Source organism: Lycorma delicatula, chromosome 4 (genome assembly GCF_047948215.1).
Source record: "Lycorma delicatula isolate Av1 chromosome 4, ASM4794821v1, whole genome shotgun sequence".
NCBI lineage: Eukaryota > Metazoa > Arthropoda > Insecta > Hemiptera > Fulgoridae > Lycorma > Lycorma delicatula.
This window is the reverse complement of record NC_134458.1, coordinates 17663111-17686774: the sequence shown is the minus strand read 5'-3', so window position 1 is coordinate 17686774 and position 23664 is coordinate 17663111. Positions and strand designations below refer to the sequence as shown.

Sequence of the window (23664 nt, the reverse complement as noted above, 5' to 3'; positions counted from 1 at the left end):
ATACAGGCAATGATATTCTTATCGAACATGAAGCTATTTGAAGGATGGAGAGGAAAAGGAAAAAAAGGATAGTCAAAAGGCAAATCATGAGATTAACTCCTTAAAAAATAAACAAGCCAAAATAAACAATTTGATAAGTATATGCTGCAGATTACTATCTGCAGCATAAACTTACCAAATTTATATTGCAATGAGGACGCAAATTTAGATTGCAATTGCTCAGCTTAGCAACCCACACTATTACTAATGGGTGACTTTAATGCACACAATCCTATTTGGGGGTTGGATGAAGTAGATCATGTGAAAGAGAACTGAAAAAGTTCCTATTAAATTCTGACTTTATTATTTTAAATGATAGTTCAGGAACTTTTTTTTAATGCCAGAGATGGACTGACATCCTGCATAGATGTAGCATTTATAAGTGCATCAATAGCACCAAAGTACACTTTCAAAGTTTAGAAGATCTCCACGGAAGCGACCATTTCCTGGTCCAAATTACAATTGATGCTACAAGAAAATTATATCCAATCTCCAAAAGATGGCTGTCTGATAAGGCAGAATGGACAAACATCACTACTAATATGATACTCCCTGAAACACCTGGATTTATCAGAGCTGATGTCGATGCTATAATGAATGCTATATTTGACTCGGCATCTAGCTATATTCCCAGAACATCCAGGAAACTCAAGAAGTGACCCGTTCTGTGGTGGAATGGATGAAATAAGTGAAGTTATAAAAAGAAAAAAGCATACAATGCTTTCAAGAAACATCCAACACTATAAAATCTAACTACCTTTAAAAAATACAGAGTGTATGCAAAAAGAGTTATGACAGATTCTAAAAAACAATCCTGGTAACAATACATATAATCCATTAACAGAAATACGACTGCATCAGATGTTCGGAAGAAAATGAAGGCTATTTGTGGGCATACAAACTTCCCATAACTTGCCTTCAATATGAACTTATAGTAAAATTGCTGAGTTACCAGCCAATCATTTCAAAGAAGCCAGCAAAATGACTAACTATGACAGCTAACTATGATGAATTTTTTTTAAAGACAAAAAACAGAACTCGAGGGTCTGCTAAATTTCAGAACTAAAATGAATGTTTCATATAATGTACCATCCAAAATAGAACTTGTGAAAGCATTGGAGAAAATTGACAGTACAGCTTCTGGTCCAGATGAAATTCATTATATCATGATAAAACAGCTAAACACCACAGCAAATCTTAGAAATATAATCAGATATAACGGGACTGAGTGTACCCATGACAGTAGAAGAAAGCACATATTGTTCCAATTCCAAAAAAAAGATAAAAATCTGACAGATCCCAATAGTTACCATCCTATTTCCTTGATGTTTGCTGTGGAAAGGTTTTTGAAAAAATGATAATCGACTTGTTTGGATTTTAGAAAGTGAAAATCTTTTATTGTTACATCAAGCAGGTTTTTGACAGTACTACACAACTACTGACCAAATGATCAATTTAGAGAATATTATATATAACAGGTACATCACAAGGAAACATTGGGTTGAATTGTTCTATGATCTGCAGGCTTCCAGTATGACCTGGCATCATGCTTCAACTATATCAATGGGGCATTCATGGCAATCTATCAGTATTAATTTACAACTATATGAACAACTGTGCTTTTCAAGTATGCATCTACAATGAGTACTCATCAGAAAAAAAATTGGAAAATGGCATACCACAAGGCTCGCCATTGAGCGATACCTTGTTCATGATCGCCATCAATAAACTGATATTAGCCATTACAGCAGAAATCAGCATGTGTTTACATTGATGATCTGGCAACTGCATATGCCAACAACACTACAGTTATGGAGAAGTATAAATTGTAACAAGCAATGAATGCTCTTAATGAAGTTGCAAGGAATAATGGTTTTAAATTTTCAACAGAAGAAATGTGCTGTGTACATTTCTGTAGGAAGAGAACTCCTTACCATAGTCCAGTTTTAACCACCGATGATCACCCAATCCAATACAAGAACAACTGGAGCTCTCAGATAAAGAAATATAAGTGTGGCTGTATGAAGTATTGGTTCAATCGAAGCTCGATTAAGGGTGCAGTGTATTGTTTATAATAACAAAAGTTAGACATAATACATAACAGCAGAATCAAATATGCCACAGGCACCTTCCGTACAAGCCCAGTGTTTAATGTCAGAAGCCAGCATAATGCCACTAAATTATAGAAGAGAGGATCCTATTGTTAAGATATGCGGCAAACATATGGACTTTTCCTACTTATATAAACAATAAAACATTTAACAATCATCCTTTGGATACATTATATAAACAAGCTACCTATTCCAGACCACAATACGATATTATGAATTAACAAGGAAATATGGAATTGCTTTATCAAACACATTAGTAATTTCTACAAGAGAAATGCTGCCATGGCTTTTACCAGCGCTAAGCACAAGACTGGATCTCTCTTATGGAAAAATAAATGAGAAACTAGTAGTGATCATCCAACAGGAATTTTTGTTAACCATCAGTATTTATGATAGATATATAAAAATCTATACTGATTGTTCTAAAACTGAACACATTGTAGGATGCTCCATATACAGGTTTCTCACAAAGTTCTACTTGTGAAAATGGAAGAAGTTCATAAAAACAAATGTCCTAAAATAATTCATTTACAAGTTAGAGCTAGTGAATGATTTCGCTTGGATTTCAGCTACCCCAGTGAAATGAGGTTGTACTGAAATTTTTAGGATGTTAATTAAGGGACAGAATTAATGATTCCTTAAGGTTTTTGACCGAAAAATCGGATAAAATAGGTCCCAAAACTGAATCTGCAGTAGTTTTTGTGAAATCTGGGGTGAAAACCAATAAATTGGGGTAAAAAACCCTGTTTTTCATATTTGACATACAATAAATTTGTTAAATGGGTAAGAAACACGTAGTTGAATAAAACAGAAAAGTTAGAAAAATTTGAATTTTATTTAGAAATAGTTCCTGAAAGAGGGCAGCAGCTCTTTCAGTAGTTGTTAGGGGCGTAAGTCACAATGACTTAAACGGCCATATCAACATCACTCAGTCCTCTGAGTACTGCGCAGCTGAAAGCAATGGAAAACTACAGCTGTTTTTTTTCCAAGAAAATGTGGCTCTGCATTTTCAAAAGCAATAATGGAGGCGCCTTCCTTGGTAAAATATTCCGGAGGTAAAATAGTCCCCCGTTCGGATCTCCGGGTGGGGACTACTAAGGAAGGGGTCACCAGAAAAGTAAAAAATAACATTCTACGAGTCGGAGCGTGGAATGTTAGAAGCTTAAAAAAGGTTGGTAGGCTAGAGAATTTAAAAAGGGAAATAGATAGGGTAAACGTGGATATAGTAGGAATTAGTGAGGTTCGGTGGGAAGAGGAAGGCGACTTTTGGTCGGGTGACTTTAGAGTAATTAACTCAGCGTCAAATAATGGGCAGGCAGGAGTAGGTTTCGTGATGAACAAGAAAATAGGGAGGAGAGTGGAGTATTTCAATACGCATAGCGATAGAGTCATTGTAATAAGGATAAATTCAAAACCTAAACCGACAACGATTGTTAACGTCTATATGCCTACAAGCGCCCATGATGATGATGAGGTAGAATGTGTATACGAAGAGATTGATGAAGCAATTAAACACGTAAAAGGAGATGAAAATTTAATAATAGTTGGAGATTGGAATGCAAGCATTGGAAAAGGCAAGGAAGGAAATATAGTGGGTGAATACGGGCTGGGCAAAAGGAATGAAAGAGGGGACCGACTTATAGAGTTTTGCACGAAGTATAATTTAGTAATTGCCAACACCCAATTTAAAAATCATAATAGAAGAATATACACTTGGAAAAAGCCAGGCGATACTGCAAGGTATCAGATAGATTATATCATGGTTAAGCAAAGATTTACAAATCAACTCGTGGACTGCAAAACTTACCCTGGAGCAGACATTGATAGCGACCATAATTTGGTGATAGTGAAATGTAGATTGGGGTTTAAAAACCTGAAGAAAAGGTGTCAGATGAATCGGTGGAATTTAGAGAAGCTTGAGGAAGAGGAGGTAAAGAAGATTTTTGAGGAGGACATCGCAAGAGGTCTGAGTAAAAAAGATAAGATAGAAAATGTAGAAGAAGAATGGGAGAATGTTAAAAAGGAAATTCTTAAATCAGCAGAAGCAAACTTAGGCGGAATAAAGAGAACTGGTAGAAAACCTTGGGTTTCAGACGATATATTGCAGCTGATGGATGAACGTAGAAAATATAAGAATGCTAGTGATGAAGAAAGTAAAAGGAACTATCGGCAATTAAGAAATGCTATAAACAGGAAGTGCAAACTGGCGAAAGAAGAGTAGATTAAAGAAAAGTGTTCAGAAGTGGAAAGAGAAATGAACATTGGTAAAATAGACGGAGCATACAGGAAAGTTAAGGAAAATTTTGGGGAACATAAATTAAAATCTAATAATGTGTTAAACAAAGATGGTACACCTATATATAATACGAAAGGTAAAGTCGATAGATGGGTGGAATATATTGAAGAGTTATACGGAGGAAATGAATTAGAAAATGGTTTTATAGAGGAAGAAGAGGTAGTTGAGGAGGATGAAATGGGAGAAACAATACTGAGATCTGAATTTAAGAGAGCATTAAAAGATTTAAATGGCAGAAAGGCTCCTGGAATAGACGGAATACCTGTAGAATTACTGCGCAGTGCAGGGGAGGAGGCGATTGATAGATTATACAAACTGGTGTGTAATATTTATGAAAAAGGGGAATTTCCGTCAGACTTCAAAAAAAGTGTTATAGTAATGATACCAAAGAAACCAGGGGCAGATAAATGTGAAGAATACAGAACAATTAGTTTAACTAGTCATGCATCAAAAATCTTAACTAGAATTCTATACAGAAGAATTGAGAGGAGAGTGGAGGAAGTGTTAGGAGAAGACCAATTTGGTTTCAGGAAAAGTATAGGGACAAGGGAAGCAATTTTAGGCCTCAGATTAACAGTAGAAGGAAGATTAAAGAAAAACAAACCAACATACGTGGCGTTTATAGACCTAGAAAAGGCATTCGATAACGTAGACTGGAATAAAATGTTCAGCATTTTAAAAAAATTAGGGTTCAAATACAGAGATAGAAGAACAATTGCTAACATGTACAGGAACCAAATAGCAACAGTAGCAATTGAAGAACATAAGAAAGAAGCCATAATAAGAAAGGGAGTCCGACAAGGATGTTCTCTATCTCCGTTACTTTTTAATCTTTACATGGAACTAGCGGTTAATGATGTTAAAGAACAATTTAGATTCGGAGTAACAGTACAAGGTGAAAAGATAAAGATGCTACGATTTGCTAATGATATAGTAATTCTAGCCGAGAATAAAAAGGATTTAGAAGAAACAATGAACGGCATAGATGAAGTCCTACGCAAGAACTATCGCATGAAAATAAACAAGAACAAAACAAAAGTAATGAAATGTAGTAGAAATAACAAAGATGGACCACTGAATGTGAAAATAGGAGGAGAAAAGATTATGGAGGTAGAAGAATTTTGTTATTTGGGAAGTAGAATTACTAAAGATGGACGAAGCAGGAGCGATATAAAATGCTGAATAGCACAAGCTAAACGAGCCTTCAGTAAGAAATATAAGTTGTTTACATCAAAAATTAATTTAAATATCAGGAAAAGATTTTTGAAAGTGTATGTTTGGAGTGTCGCTTTATATGGAAGTGAAACTTGGACAATCGGAGTATCTGAGAAGAAAAGGTTAGAAGCTTTTGAAATGTGGTGCTATAGGAGAATGTTAAAAATCAGATGGGTGGATAAAGTGACAAATGAGGAGGTATTGCGGCAAATAGATGAAGAAAGAAGCATTTGGAAAAATATAGTTAAAAGAAGAGACAGACTTATAGGCCACATACTAAGGCATCCTGGAATAGTCGCTTTAATTTTGGAAGGACAGGTAGAAGGGAAAAATTGTGTAGGCAGGCCACGTTTGGAATATGTAAAACAAATTGTTAGGGATGTAGGATGTAGAGGGTATACTGAAATGAAACGACTAGCACTAGATAGGGAATCTTGGAGAGCTACATCAAACCAGTCAAATGACTGAAGACAAAAAAAAAAAATTAGAAATAGTACACTAGACCAAAGTGAATTATACGCACCGGTTTATAATAATAATGTTTATAATAAATGTTCAAAAATGAGCCTGCTACTTTCAAAAAATTTCTTGGCTCGCTTCTGTTGCTCTTTTTAGTTGCTCACCCGCATCCATAACACGGCAATTAATTCCTCACGAGCATATATTATTGTTTTCTCTACAATATTTTTTTATCCATCTGAAGATGCAAATCTAAAGGTGTTAGATCAGCTGATCTTGATGGTCAGGAATGTGGATCTCCATGACAGATCCATTTCTCAGGGAAATGATGATTTAAGTGGAAACAGTACAAGAGAAGTGGGGAGGTGCACCATTGTGCTGGAAGAATAATATGAATGGTCCAAACAGCTGATTGTGAAGAAGGCAGCACCATTCATTGATACTAAATTGGCATTGAAAATTACCTTCCATCATTTCATGAGAATTTATTTCTGTTTGTATGGTCACTGTGTAAGTTGTTAATGCCATCTCGTCGGTACACAAAATATACTTGTATGGAGTTGCAGAACTCCAAGCAAATCAAATCGTTTTCTGGGTGTAGATGTTGAACTGGCTGTTTATGAAAGGATAAAATCTGTTTTGTTTAAGTGCCCTCCAAACCATCAGATTTGAAACTCCGATCTGCTTAAAAGATGTTATGTACTGATTCCTGGACTGAGTTGATAATAATTTCATTAATAGCAGTGTCGCATTGGACAGACCATTTGTAGCTGGTATGAATACAAGTTAATGAACCTGTTTCTTGAAGATTATGAAAAGTCACGCTAATTATTTTGGGAACTGGAAAACGTATTTCACGATCTACTGCAGCAGCTGTAACATTACCAGTACACACATCCAAAATGAATACCATATCAGCATATTCCTTGGTTGTAAACAAATACAGTACTATTTGAATCGTAAACCGATCATGTTGAAACTAAAATTCACAGAAAACCTTCACTAACGACAGCACAGTTTACCATACCCGATATGCTTAATGTACCTTACAAAATGACTTAAACATTAATATAGTATTGTGCACTGTTGATCAGCTGTTGTTATTTCACTCCTACTATAAAATAATAATTTTTCAAATAATTTATTGTATTTCTGTTATTAATAAAAAATTATTATCTAAGTAATTTTTATTTTTTTATTTTTATTTTACAATTATTGTGTAATTTCCAGTTTTTTTTTTCAATTTTTTAACAGCAAATTTTATTTTTACAAATTTTTCACATCAAAAAGGAATTTGGTTTTTGTTTACATTACATAATTACTTTTCTGACAAATGTAGTAATGCATTCTTTCTAAATAAAGTTTGAATTTTTCTAAGTTTTCTTTGTTTTATTCAACTTATCTTTCATCATTTTCTTCAGAATTAAATTCTCTGTAAGTTTTATTTAAATGTTTTATATGTTTATTACTCATTTAACAAAGTTAATTAACTGAAACATAAAAAACAGGGCTTTTACCCCAGTTTATTAATTTTTACCACGGATTTCTCAAAAACTATCAAGTCAAGCTGAGGAATTCGAGCCATGAGGTTGTTAATTTGGTTGTTAAATTGGTTCGGACATTAGGGATTTGTTGGTGGATATTTAGAGATTGTGTATGCAAAATTTTACGTGAATTGGAAGATGGACTGACCTTGTTTTAGCGTTTCTTAGAAGGGAAGTTTTACTCCCATAAGAAGCCTTGCTAAGTGTGTGCAACATAACCCATCTAGCGTAGCAAAATATTTTTAAGTCTAATATCCAGTTTGGACAGGACAGTGATGTCACATTATTATTGTAAACAAGGACTTAGTAAATTTTCTTACATTTACTACAGGTGAGTTGGTTAAATTTTTGTCTAAGTGCCAGCTAGTTAATAAGAGGAATCTTCCAACTACAATATCTCCAACACCCTTATCCTTACATCCTTTTCCTTTCGGATCCAGCCCTTCCCCATATTTTAACCCCACTCACCCTTCAAATTCCAACCCCGGATTTGGGGAGATACATTTTACTTCCCCCCAATAATATTGACTGGGGTGTCGATTAAATTATTTTTGGATACCCAGATTCTGGTGTTATTTTTCTTCTAGCTTGATTCTGACGGGTGTGTAAATGGAAGAGAACCCGGACCTGTTTAGAGCTAAGAAGCCATAGACAGGATGGAAGTCATAGACAGATGACCAAATCAGGTCTTTGAGAAGGTGACTGAGGAGCCTGGACTTCCAAAAAAAGGAGGATGTGAGGGCGAAAGTCTTCATCCTTAACCTCAAGGGGAACAAGAAGAGCCCCTTTGTGGGTCACATCTGTCGGATGGCTCCAGGTTTCAGGAGAAGGTTGCAGGAAGACTTGCTAAAACCAGGTATGGTGATAAGGGAGGTATTAACCACAGCTGTCCTAGGAGAAGAGGACAAAATGGACCAGTTTAGGGACAAATATGTCCTACTTGTGGAGGGTGAGGGCAAAGTAGTTGACCAATCCATATTGAGTGGTCATAAGAAAATAGAGTAGGTGGAGGAGAAGTTCACAGTGGCCATTACCAAAGGCAAGGTGGGGCACGTATCAAAAAAGGTTCTTGAATACTGGGCTAGGAGACAGGGAAAGGAGGTTGTCTTCTACCTGTCGGGAGATCAGTCCAAAGATAAAAATGACCAGACAAAGATGACCATGGTCATCGTGAGACGCCAGGGGGCGACTTATGCCCAACTCCTCTGTCAGGTCAAAGAATCTGTCGGAGAGGATATGGCTGGTGATATTCTCTCCATCAGGAATGGTAGGGGTGAGGATGTTGAGGTTCGCCTCAAGGATGACCAGAGACGGCAGAGAATCTGCATGATAAGGTTGCTGCGGGAACTCTGAGCATCATGATAATGGATAAAGGACCAACTAGGATGGCTACAATCCATATTTAAGATTTGAATAGCACAGTGAGCAGAGAGGACACAGCCAGGGCCTTCAGTAAAGCTCTGAAAACAGAGGTTGCAGCTAGGATTACATCAATGAGACCCACGTTTGATAACTGCCAAAACGCCACGGTCATCTGCCACCCAAGGATGCAAACCTGCTGACTGCTTCCTGAAGGATTTTAGTTGGGTGGCAGTCCTGTAGAGTGGAGCTAAGAAAGCCAGATTTGTCATGCCGCAAGTGCTGGGAGAGCGGCCACATGAGCATACAATGTAGTGGCCCCAGGTCAGGGGCAACGTAAAATTGGCTGTAAGGAAAAGTCTAAATGTGTGGAATGTGATGAAAGCGAGCACTGGATGGGCAGTGGCGACTGTTGGCATTGCAAGAAATGAATTGCCTACAGTTGATTGCAAACAGGAGCATGGCTGCCCATGACCTAACATGGAGTGTGGTGTTGACAAGTGACATTGACTTCCTTGTGATTGCTGAACCCAATTAAAGGATGGTGGCCTGGCAGAACTGGCAAACAGACAGGGTAGGTGATGCAGCCATAGTCAACATATCTGGTAAATACACAATTACAAGCACAATCAGGGGTAGTGAATTCGTAGTGGTGAGTCTCACTGTTTACATGTTATTGAGCGGGTATATTTCCAACTCTGGTTATGATGGTTTGTTGAATTCCTGAACAATATGGAATGATGTATTAGAGGTGCAAGTGGACTAGTAATCCTCATGGGAGATTTTAATGCAGAATGCATGGAACTTGGGGGTATGAGGTCCACCATGAGGGAATATGCCCTATTGGCCATGCTCGTGTCAACGGGCTTCATGACACTAAATCTTTCAATGCAACGAATGCATATTGGTCGGGGGTGGGGATCCATCGTCGACATAACGACAATTCCAGAAGAAATTGTCCCCAGGGTGGGCAACTGGGAGTTACTTAACGAAGAGTTTGCCAGTTATCACCGACCAATAGTGCTTGCCATCAGGGATTGCAGAGCAGTATAACAAACCCAGAGACACCTTGGAGACAATCAGAAGTACAATGTAGAAGGATAGTCAACATGGTAGCAGCAAGGGCTAATTTGCTAAGGACAAGAAAGACCACCAGCAGGACCCATCAAGAGAAAAGTCTACTGGTGGTCAATTGAAATTGCCTCTATAAGGGCATCAGTGCAAGCCACAAGGAGGAGGTTACAGAGAGCCAGAAGGCAGAATTCAACGATGATTGAAGAAAGGACAATGGAATACTGTGCCGACAGAATTTTGCTTTGTGCAAAAATTAAGAAAGCCAAGGAGGGACCTAATTGAGGGCCTGAACTCTGACCAGTGGGGGATGGCTTACCAGGCGGTTAGGAAGAAACTTGGAAGACGCCTTCCCCCACTCACCAGAGGCCAAATTTTATGTGCTGTCATGCAGCTCTTACCGACTGAGGAGGAGTGGTTGCAGATTAGATGCCAACATAATAATAGATTCACATTACAGGAATTAATTTGGGCGATAAAAAGGATAAGCATAAAGAAAAGTCCGGGTCCTGATGACATACCTGGAGTGCTGGTAAAGTGTTTGGTTGAGAGGCATCCCTGGGTGGTCTTAGAGGCCATGAACACAGCCTTGGAGGAATGTACATTTCCCAAAAGATGGAAAGAGGGTTGACTAGTCCTTATTCCGGGATAAGGGATCAGGGGAAGGCAGCTTTTAGGCTGATTTGCCTCTTAAAAATTCTGGGCAAGTTACTTGAAAGATTAGTAGCAGAAATAATCTGAGAAGATGTAGAGGCGCGTGGTGGTTTCACCCCAGGCAAGTACAGCTTTATTAGGGGGAGGTCTACCATAGATGTTATCAGAAAAGTTATCACCTGGGTCCAGGACAGAGCTGGTGGTTCCTGGTGTCGGTGGAGGATCCCTTTAGTGATCCTCTTAGACGTCAGGATTGCATTTAACTCCATTCCTTGGAATGCTGCAATGGAGACACTGAGAGACAAAGGAATAAGTGAGTATCTAGTAACAATCATGAATGATTACCTTCACAAAAGGGAGCTGAAAACTGAGATGGAGGTGAAATTTAACATGCATGGAGGGATTCCACAGGGCTCAGTTCTTGGCCCTTTATTGTGAAACCTCATGTATGACGAGATGCTCAAACTGGAGTTTGAGGGGGACTCATCATTTTGTTTGAGGGAGCATCATTACCTATGCCACTGATATTGCCTTACTGGTAGCAGGGATTACAGAATCTGAAGCCAAGAGACAACAGGAAGAAGATAAAGGATATGTTCATTATGGTAGATAATATTAGAATAAACACGTCAATGTCTATTAAATAGCTTGGTGTTTAGTTACAAAAATTTGGCCTTTTTAATGAACATCTAAGGAAGATTACCAAGCGTGTTGAAGGCTAATGGCAAACGATTGGGGCCCTAGGGCGAATAGAAGAATGATGTCCTCTGTGGCCACCTCAGTTATCCTATATATGGTGCCGGCATGGGGTGAGGCTCTAGATAAGAGTAGGAATGCCAATAAACTGTCCTTTCTTCAAAGAAGGGTGGCTTTAAGGATAGTGTCAGTATATCGCACCATCTAAAGGAACACTATAGAGGTGATTGCCAGCGTTTCCTCGGTTCAGCTTCGGGTGAAGCAGCTCATGAGGACATTCAACGGAATGAAGAAAGATGCATCTGAGAACAGAATGTTGCAAGAATGGCAATCTGCTTGGGCAAGCTCTAACAAAGGTGATTGATTGGACGAGATGTCTCATCCGAGGCTCAACCTGTGGATCCGGAGGGAGCATGGTGAGGTGAATTATTACTTCATGGAGCTACTCACTGGATATGGCAAGTTTGCAGAATACTTACACCACTTTGATAGAAGTAGCTTGTGATGGATACACTGTGATGAACAGGATCACCCAGAACATATGTTGTATATGTGTATCAAATGAGATGAAGCAAGGAGATTGAGCTTGCAATGGCTCACTCCAAAGACTATCATCGGTTACATGCTACAAGGAAAAACGGAATGGGACAGTCTCAAAAATGGCATCTGATGTTCTAAGGGTCAAGGAGGTGGAGAGCACAGAACTAGGAGAGCTGACTATCAAGGAAAAGCCCTGAGACTCAGGTGAAATTAAGAACCGGGGTAGCAAGGGGTGAGGGACAGCATCCTGCGAAGCCGCCATTCGTCTGCGCTTGTGTGGATGGGTGACAATGATGAAGCATAGGGACAGAATCCTCTGAGCTCGATGGCACCTCCAGGGCTGTAAAATGCTTAATTGTGGGACTGGCCCTGAGAGGGGGAGATGGTGAGGTGGAGGTGAGTCAGTAGGGTGCAGGTACACATACACACTCTAAAAACATCTTGTGGAACCTGTTAATAAGCCCGACATGTTGTGCGTAAATGGCATTCCTCCCCTTAACAGGAAAAAAAGATTTCTCAAAAACTACTGGAGAAACGATTTTGGGATCTATTTTATTCGATTTTTCAGTCAAAAACCATAAGAAATCATTAATTCTGCCCCTTAATTAATGTTTTAAGAATTTCAGTATGACCTCATTTTTCTAGGGTAGCTGAAATCTGAGTAAGATCTTTCACTAGCCTCACTAACTCACAAATGAAGCATCTTCGGATATATGTTTGTATGAACTTTTTCCATTATTTTCACAAGTAGCACAGGTTATGAATCTTGGGAGAACTTTGTGATATAACTATATATAAAAGGAGAAGCCCACTTATGGAAGCTGCCAGATATGGCAAGTGTTTACACAGCAAGCTATTCGCTACATGCTGTGAAAAGAGAGTGCTCATATGTTCTGATTCATTAAGTGCATTACTGCTATTTGGAACAAGAACATTAAGAATGTCCTTACTGCAAACATCCTTTCCATTCTGTATGTTTTAAATTGATGAGGACAGCAATGTGTATTTGTATGGACTCCAGGGCATATGTTGGTATCCTAGGAAGTGAAAGTGAAGACAAAGCTGTCCATATGGCAACAGTTTGTAATAATATGGATATAATTCCTGTTCGAGTGGCAGATATTAAAAATCATCTAACCAATACTATCAGAAATATAAGGAGTAATGAATGGAGAAGGTTTAATATGAAATTAATGCGATTAAACTTTTCCATATAAATGGAAGAGCAATGTAAAACTGACTCTCCGAGAGCAAGTGGTGGTGACCAGAGTCAGAATCGGTTACACATGAATAACAAATTCATATTTGTTAACTGGCAAAGAAAGATCAATGTGTGGCATATGTAATAACAGCTTACAGTCAAGCATCTATTGGGAGAGTGTACTACATATGAGGACCTCAGAAAGAGGTATCATCTAATAAATAATACTACTGCTGATTTGGAAAATAGTAAAGAATAAAAGATAATTGCTTGCTTACATGCCAGTGAACTATTAATAAGTCTGTAACCAAGTATAATTAAGTGGTTATGGTTGCTTAAGAATTCTCTATAAGAAGTGTTTATTTGTATGGACATGGATTTAATTTAGTCATCATCGTATTGTCAAGACATCATATTGTCAATTTTTTAAAATTTTTAATATCTTTTTATGTTTATAATTTTATTTTTTATGTTTTAATTAAGTTTCAGAGTCCTTTACACTTTGTAAGTGTTATTAGTGTCTGTTATTAAGTGTTTAAATGTTTCATGTTTTGTTATTATTGTTTTTAAATAAAATGCAAGTGCCCTTTATACCCTTACATCTGACAAACCTGATGGTAATTTAAATTCTACTTTAAAGCATGTGACAAGGGCTAATGACTTTAGAAGTCGACAACCACATAAGCAAAAAAAAATTATTAAGCAATAATATTCTAAACTTACATCAGTAGCCAAATTCCTGATTTCAGCTGGAGTTGCTTTCTGAGAACTGAGAAAATATTCAAGTTCATCTGCCAGTTTAGTACTCCTGCTTACTGCATTTTCAGAATTATTTTTGGTTTGCGAGGCTAGATCATATGTTTTTTGAATCTGATCATGTGCTGTCATAGTTTCTTGTTTTGCTTGAGATATCTAAAAAAAAAGATCTTTTAAGTATTTTAATAGTTATTTACATTAAGATCACAAAAGAATGCTTATTCACTAATCAAGTAATGCAAGTAATCAAAGTAATGCAAAAACTTACAAATTTTTTTTCATAAATGTATTGTGAAAGTAAAAAATCTTAAGATAAGGATTATGTAAGTGATCGCTATATAAGCTAGTGATTGAGCAAATAAATTTTCTAATAAAACACACAACTAATTTTTAAACAGTTTATTAAAAATCTTATAGAATTTCAAATTCATACTATTTGTATAGAAACACATTTCTAATATTTCAATATCATTGTCACAAAAACTGAAGTTATTATTTATTAAAGTTTGCAGAATAGAACTTATTTTGTAGAAACAAATATTACTCTAAGGTTAGTCATACTATATGGTGCTTGAATGGTATATGTTGACAAACTCTAAAATTGCATAATAGCATTAGATTTTATAATTAAAAAACACAAAAGGAAAAATACATAAACTAGAATGGAGACTGTAAACAGTTTTCAATCACATCTATTTTGAATAGAAAGATGGAGAGCAGGGGACAAAAGCCGATATCTATATGAAATTCATTGAGAACTTACTGATCTATCACTATATAAGTATGTGACAAGGGGAACTGCCACATTTGCAGCTAGAGCTCACATCAACCACATCGTTACTGCATAGTATCTCACCGATTCCACTTAAGGGGTTATTTGCCCTGCAGAGACTGTGGCAAGGATGAATCCTAGAGCACATTATGTTTAGGTGTTCTGCAGTAAACAATGCACGAGAAACTCTCACCAATCACATTATAGAGATGGGGACCTTAACAACAATTCTGAAAACAAACAATTGTGGGCACTCAATGCTGCCGCATATTATTGAGATCAAGCCATTGGCATTACCTAATGCTGGATGCGAGCTCAAAGAAGTATGTGATCACATTTACACAGTTACTCTGAGTTTTCTCTATTCACGATAAAATTGATACACATCAGATACATTATATTATTATTACTAAAATATAACTGAATGATACATTCTGTGATTTAAATACTTAAAATTATATAAAGCATTACTAAATATAATGACATTATATTGAAAAATTCTGATTGAAAACTGAAAAATATAACTTATCAATAAAATTGTACCTTATCAGTTAACTTGTAATTCAGTAGGTGCAGCCTAGTCAATACAGAATGTTCAATAAAACCTTATTAACCTGAATATACATAAATCATCTGATGGAATTAATAAAAGTAAAATCCATATTTAAAAAATAAAAGTTGAGTGATCTGTGAGGAAGTGTTTTATATATCTGGTGCAGCTTTCTTGATTCAGGAACTGTAGGCAGTAGCTACAGGTTCATGTACCAAGTACAACTGTTGTTTGACACATTCACGGATCAATAGGGCTGGATGTGTTGTTATTATAACCCGACAACATGACTGAGGAACCACTGACATTAAAATAAGACTGGTTCAGCCAGGGAAGGCTCATTCCATGCCATTCTTTATACAATTAAAATTAAATTAATTTACATTTTATTTTTATAAATGCATATACAGTGATCTACTTGAATTATCTTTAACGTAAAATAGGATGGATGGTTAATTTTAGATTTAAAAAAAAATTCTTTAACGAGTAAATAGGATATAGTAATTTTTATAAATGTTAAGAAATGAAGCTGGCATTAAAAAAATAAACTAGGGATTATTGAAGTGTTGGAAAATATCAAAAAGTTCGACTAAATTGTTGTTTCTCAGAAAAACCCAACTGATATTTCATTTCAGTGTAAACTGTTTTTTTCCCGCTCAATAATAACACTGGATAGCAAACATGTTGAATCACTAAACAGAGCTGTCAGCCCGCTCTAATAAACTTTAAGTTAACGAAAAGAGATAAAGTGAATCAACTGTTTCACTGTTGTTTTATTAACTGTTGTTTTATTAATATTAAATATACTGTAACCGTTAAGATTGAACAGTATCAAAAACCAAATAAATCTTATTCATGAAAATACTGTAATATTAAAGTACAGAATAAAAGTTTCAGAGAACTGTAAAATCTTGTGATAAAATGATATATGGTGTTCACTGGCGTCAACTGAAACATCCTGCAACCAATGCAATGAGAAAAATATTAAACTGGAACTGCTCTTTTTAAATGCAAAAAAACAAGCAGTTTAGCAATGTAATGGAAAAATGAGAACATTAACAGAGTGATAATTCCACCTTTTTTCCCAAAAGTTTGTACAAACAGTTGTTATTTTTCTTTCAACAAGCAGTTATATTTTCATTTGGCAGAAACAACAGAAATTCCAGGTACAATGACATTTTATAAAAATATTTAAAGGATAGCCAAACTGAAATTTAACATATTAAGATAACTTACTTGCAGGCATTGTAAGGTCAGCAAAATGTAAAATTAATTGAAACTTGAATAAAATATATTAACTAGATTTAAAAGGGAAAAGCGGTTGCAGACAATATCATAATTTTCTTGATATAAAATTTAAATTCACTTTATTCATTTGTACACCACAATAACACCGGTTTCACAAATGCCAATAACATACCACAGCCTGTGGTTAGAAACACAAACTAAGTTATATGCTGAGAACATATAATACATTGACAAATGGAAACTTTTTAAACTACTTTCATAGGCAGTACTGATTGTGATAATGAATTATCATCTATGCAATCATGGTTGCATTGTCAGATAGTCTGATGTGAGTGAGAGTTCTATAAATATGGTGATATTTTTGCCACAGAAGTTCAACAGCTACAAATAAAATATATGTGATCAGCTGTAATATAATCACTGATCCATAGCTATTAACTGAGTGTTATTTGAATCCGAGGTGAATTTATTTTTTACATACGATGTAATATTTCAGAAACTAAAAAACTGAATGATAAAAATCATAACACTGCAGTCAAATTCATAATATTTTAAATAACATACTTACACCTCTAAACCGCTCTTCAGCAGTAGCTTCTTTTTCTCGAATATGTTTCTCAGCATCTTTGGCAAAACTAAGCGCCTTTTCTGCTTTAGTAACTGCCCCATCATCACAGCCAAGACCACCACAATGACCACATCCTGCACCTCCACAAAGGGAATCACAAGGATCTCCTCTCTCATCACACACCTATTGGATATACAATTCAAATTAAATCCACTTCTATATATAGTTTATTCACTCCTCATTTATAAGAAGTTTGTGAGTAATTATTTTTTCTCTGTAACTGTTGTTATTGAGACTGCATTAACAGAATCAATAAAAATACATATATAAAATAGGATGAAAAATCATTTAGATAATTGTACATCATTTAATTGTTATTTCATAAAGAAGGAAATTTATATACTTAACAAAAACAAAATATTTAAATAAAAATGAAATAATATGAAAAATAATGGTTAATGTAATAGTGTGAGTAGCATTACATGTAAATTAAAGTAACTTATATCTTATAGAATTTATATCCTTGATATTAGATTTTCTGATTTATTTCTTCTCTTTCAGTAATGTATCACATTTATGTTGTAGAAAAATAACATCTGCTTCACTTTTCATTATCTAATTATTCACTGTAAGCCAATACCGCTTCAAGAGTTTTTTATCAAAGAGATATTACTTATTTCTTTAAATGTCTATGTTTTTAAGCCATATTGTGTTTCAGCATTTCACTATTATCATTTGTTATATTGGCTTATTATTACAACAATATATGGCCAATCAGTTCTTATGGTTTGTCAATGTAAATTAGAAGCACCAAACACACGCAATATTTTTGGGAGGATAATTAAGGTTATGACATCAGAAGCAGAACCTACTTGGTCAACAGTTGCAACAATGACCTTTCACTGTATGTGATGTGCAGCTTCAGTGGAAATCCATATTTATACATAAATCTTTTACTGTGATCGATACAAAATAAATATATTATACAGATCATGTCAGAAACAGATACATTTGCTACAACACGGTTAAAAAAAGGAACTGCCTCAGCGTTTGCCTGGATGCATCGAGGAAATCTGTTGTAATACTTTTATTAAAAAACATACTATTAACTATAAGATAAAAAATAGATGTGATAAAAATCCGTATTAATTATTTAAAATATAGGCATATGAAATAACATAATTGTAAACACATGAAGACTCTAAATATAAAAAAATAGCTACGAAAAGGATAATGATTCAGAAGACATTAATAAGAGATTATTTAAGCAAATGTTTATGTATACGGAGAGGTATCTGTTGAGAGCCAGACTAAGGAATGATTCCTGAAAGAGGGCAGCAGCTCTTTCAGTAGTTGTTAAGGGCGTAAGTCAGGACAACTTAAACGGCCATATCAACATCACTCAGTCCTCTGAATACTGTGCAGCTGAAAGCAATGGAAAACTACAGCTGCTTTTTTTTCAAGAAAATGTAGCTCTCTACATTTTCATATGGCAATGATGGAGGCGCCTTCCTTGGTAAAATATTCTGGAGGTAAACTAGTCCACCGTTTGGATCTCCGGGTGGAGACTACTAAGGAAGGGGTCACCAGAAAAGTAAAAAATAACATTCTACGAGTCGGAACGTGGAATGTTAAAAGTTCAAAAAAGGTTGGTAGGTTAGAAAATTTAAAGAGGTAAATGGATAGGATAAATGTAGATCTAGTAGGAATTAGTGAGGTTCGGTGGGAAGAGGAAAACGACTTCTGGTCAGGTGATTTTAGAATAATTAACTCAGCTTCACATAATGGGCAGGCAGGAGTAGGTTTTGTAATGAACAAGAAGGTAGGACAGAGAATAGAGTATTTCAAAATGCATAGCGATAGAATCATTGTAATAAGAATAAAATCAAAACCTAAACCGACAACGATTGTTAATGTCTATATGCCTACAAGCGCCCATGATGATGATGAGGTAGAGTGTGTATACGAAGAAATGGATGAAGCAATTAAACACATAAAAGGAGATGAAAATTTAATAATAGTTGGAGATTGGAATGCACGCATTGGAAAAGACAAGGAAGAAAATATAGTGGGTGAATATGGGCTGGGCAAAAGGAATGAAAGAGGGGACCGACTTATAGAGTTTTACACGAAGTATAATTTAGTAATTGCCAACACCCAATCTAAAAATCATAATAGAAGAATATACACTTGGAAAAAGCCAGGCGATACTGCAAGGTATCAGATAGATTATATCATGGTTAAGCAAAGATTTAGAAATCGACTCGTTGACTGCAAAACTTACCCTGGAGCAGACATTGATAGCGACCATAATTTGGTGATATTGAAATGTAAATTGCGGTTTAAAAACCTTAAGAAAAGGTGTCAGATGAATCGGTGGAATTTAGAGAAGCTTGAGGAAGAGGAGGAAAAGAAGATTTTTGAGGAGGACATCGCAACAGGTCTGAGTAAAAAAGATAAGGTAGAAAATGTAGAAGAAGAATGGGAGAATGTTAAAAAGGAAATTCTTAAATCAGCAGAAGCAATATTAGGCGGAACAAAGAGAACTGGTAGAAAATATTGGGTTTCAGACAATACATTGCAGCTGATGGATGAACGTAGAAAATGTAAGACTGCTAGTGATGAAGAAAGTAAAAGGAACTATAGACAATTAAAAAATACTATAAACAGAAAGTGAAAGAAGAGTGGATTAAAGAAAAGTGTTCAGAAGTGGAAAGAGATATGAACATTGGTAAAATAGACAGAGCATACAGGAAAGTTAAGGAAAATTTTGGAGTACATAAATTAAAATCCAATAATAATTAATACAATAATAAAGATGGTACACCGATTTATAATACGAAAGGTAAAGTCGATAGGTGGGTGGAATATATTGAAGAGTTATACGGAGGAAATGAATTAGAAAATGGTGTTATAGAGGAAGAAGAGGAAGTTGAAGAGGATGAAATGGGAGAAACAATGTTAAGATTTGAATTTAAGAGAGCATTTGAATGGCAGAAAGGCTCCTGGAATAGACGGAATACCTGAAGAATTACTGAACAGTGCAGGTGAGGAAGCGATTGATAGATTATACAAACTGGTATGTAATACTTATGAAAAAGGGGAAGTTCAGTCAAACTTAAAAAAAAAAAGTGTTATAGTCATGATACCAAAGAAAGCAGGAACAGATAAATGTGAAGAATACAGAACAGTTAGTTTAACTAGTCATGCATCAAAAATCTTAACTAGAATTCTATACAGAAGAATTGAGAGGAAAGTGGAAGAAGTGTTAGGAGAAGACCAATTTCGTTTCAGGAAAAGCATAGGGACAAGGGAAGCAATTTTGGGCCTCAGATTAATAGTAGAAGGAAGATTAAAGAAAAACAAACCAACATACTTGAAATGAAATGAAATGTAGTAGAAATAATAAAGATGGATCACTGAATGTGAAAATAAGAGGAGAAAAGATTATAGTAGAAGAATTTTGTTATTTGGGAAGTAGAATTACTAAAGATGGACGAAGCAGGAGCGATATAAAGTGCCGAATAGCACAGGCAAAAAGAGCCTTCAGTCAGAAATATAATTTGTTCACATCAGAAATTAGCTTAAATGTCAGGAAAAGATTTTTGAAAGTATATGTTTGGAGCGTCGCTTTACATGGAAATGAAACTTGGACGATTGATGTACCTGAGAAGAAAAGATTAGAAGCTTTTGAAATGTGGTGCTACAGGAGAATGTTAAAAATCAGTTGGGTGGATAAAGTGACAGTTGAAGAGGTGTTGCGGAAAATAGATGAAGAAAGAAGCATTTGGAAAAATATAGCTAAAAGAAGAGACAGACTTATAGGCCACATATTAAGGCATCCTGGAATAGTCGCTTTAATATTGGAGGGACAGGTAGAAGGAAAAAATTGTGTAGGCAGGCAATGTTTGGAATATGTAAAACAAATTGTTAGGGATGTAGGATGTAGGGGGTATACCGAAATGAAACGACTATAGCACTAGATAGGGAATCTTGGAGAGCTGCATCAAACCAGTCAAATGACTGAAGACAAAATAAGAAGTTCTGTATTTCTTTTAAAAATTAATGTTATTTTAAAATCCACCAACAGTAATATTATTACTATAAAAGAAGATTTTTCATTTTACCTTAAATAAACTGATGGGAAGATTTTTTAAGAGGTCAGTAATTTATTAGAAGTGGGAACAGAAATATATTACGATGCTTTCATATGAGCTGAAGTATGGGTAGAGTTACAGAAAAAATTTTGATAATTGTGAGTCTGAACGTCCTCAACCTTAATCTTTTCCAAATTGAAGTGTGTTGAAAAACGTGTTATATAATTAATAAAATTACAAGTTTCAAAAGTTGGAAGAGTGAAATTACCTTAGTATTTATTCTTCCTCAGAATCTGTAATGGCAGTAGCATTGTTATCAGCTGTTTTAGGCAACTCCATCATATAGTCACGATACAATGAAGCAAGACTGGACCATAAATGAAGAACTTGGGTCTTGTAGTCACTGTATTTTCTTTGAAAAAGAACTCTGCGAAATGCCCTAACCTAACACATATGATTATCAACCGATCGTGAAAGTTCAGTCCCAGTAATTATGGTTAATTCACAGTTATCATAAACACACCATGGTACTTCTTAATATCTAGCCATAACTCAGCACGCTACAATAATAATAATATCCCAAATGACCTTTGAGCACTTTGTCAGCTATAAAGCCTATACAGATAGACTACTTTTCGACGACGACTATATGTTTTTCTGCTTTGTACTAGTTCGATTGTCCATCATATTTCAATATAAGATATATTTAAGTTGATGGTGTTCAGGCTTACAATTACCAACATTTCTGTTGGCTGATTTGGTAGAGGTGGACAATGTTATTAACAATTTGTTTTTAGAATAAGTGACCATTCTTATTAGCAAAGATTGTGCATTCATAATCATAAACACAAGGATAAGTTCAAATTTTTAATTTTCTAAATATTGGTGTAAACAATTCATATTTATGAGTACTACACAATGATCTAACAGCCCATTTTTGTACCTTGAAAACTTGTTCTTACTTTTCGAGAGAACCCCAAAAGAAGATATACTTTAGGCAGTAGTGCTCATATGAAAGCATCGTAATATATCTCGTATGAAAGCAAAATAAATACTTAATAACGATTATTGAGTCGCTACAAAGCAAACAGTATGGTTTGATTTGTTGTAAATGAAATCAACTTATCATCTAATAAAATACTCTGACATTTCGTTTTATGGGTAACAGAAATTCTATCATTATAATTACTGGGAATTCTACCCAATGTTACATATATGTAAGAAGAATAATGCAATGGTTTTATCCATACTTAATGTTAGGTGATTACAATTCATCCAGTGAATAATTTTTTAAACTATCATAGAATTTTCAGTTTTTTAAAATAATTTTCTAGATATAGTTAAGTCACCTGCAAAGATATAATGAATGGTTCAAGATTTTGGGGGAGGTTATTAAAACAATAAGAAAAGCAAAAAATCGAGGACACTTTATGTAACATTACGCATTCTACATCTTCAAGTGGAATCTAAATTTTACATTTGTGTCTTATCAAAGGATGAAATTTCAACTACCTGTTTATGTTTGATAACGTATGAATTTAAATGATTAAAGCAGCTCCTTTAATACCATAGCTACTACGTTTTTCATCAGTAAAAGAATGGAACTAAATAGAAAAAAACTGAAAATGGAATCTTTTTGATAACAATTTATATTTTTTTAAAATTGAGAAATGGATGTGACCAAAACCTTGCTGAAAGTTTGATAGAAAATGTTTGTTTTTTATAATTTTTCAAGTACTTTAAAAAATACAGACAATAACAAAATTGGCCTATAATTTTGTAAATGAAGTGCCAAACTTTATTTAACATGGGGGAAATAACAATGGAGAACTTAATGTTGATGGAAAACATTCCATTGTTGAAAGATTCATTAATTAATTATGTAAGAGGGACAATAATAGCATCTATGACAATTTAAAAAATACAGGAAGGAATTTCATTGTTACCCAGTGGATGTTTACTTTTTTTACTGAAAATACAAGTTTTAACTTTCTGGATATCAATAGGAAATAAAAATACCAATTCATTAACAATTCAAGGTGAATAGATTTGTTTGAAATACTGGAAAATAAATCATTAAATTCCTTTGCTTTTTGAGTAGGGGATGAGATAACACAAGTTGTGCCCTTTTGTCTTTTTGGTGAAGTTATCTGACCTGCTTTAATTTCAAATTCTCTTTCACTTTTGATAACTGTCCACATGGCTTTTGGATTTATTGTCTGAATTACATATTAAATCATAGTAATATAATTTAAACTATTACAAATAGAGTTAGCATAGAATCGTTTGTAATTTTTCAAACAATTTTGGACATTATCAAAAAAATTATATATAGATACTTCAAGGAGATTTCTTAGTGTAGAGCTAGATTTTACAGTTCCTTAAGTAATCCGTGCATTTTTCTTTTTATGATGATAAACTGGTTTTTTATAGGCTTTCTGAAAAGCATTAATAAACTTGTTTCTCATCAATGCTAATTTTGTTATTT

The 23664-nt window shown here is 35.0% G+C and overlaps 1 protein-coding gene across 1 annotated transcript in view; it reads right to left on the bottom strand.

Moving 5' to 3' along the window:
• Positions 1 to 23664, bottom strand: part of LOC142323145 (laminin subunit beta-1-like) — a 147690-nt gene that overhangs the window by 38611 nt on the left and 85415 nt on the right. Inside the window, exons 16-17 of the mRNA XM_075362411.1 lie at positions 17080 to 17262; positions 13909 to 14097 (exon numbers count right to left, since the gene is read on the bottom strand). Of these exons, the coding sequence (XP_075218526.1) occupies positions 13909 to 14097; positions 17080 to 17262 (372 nt within the window). The remainder of the gene's footprint in view (positions 1 to 13908; positions 14098 to 17079; positions 17263 to 23664) is intronic.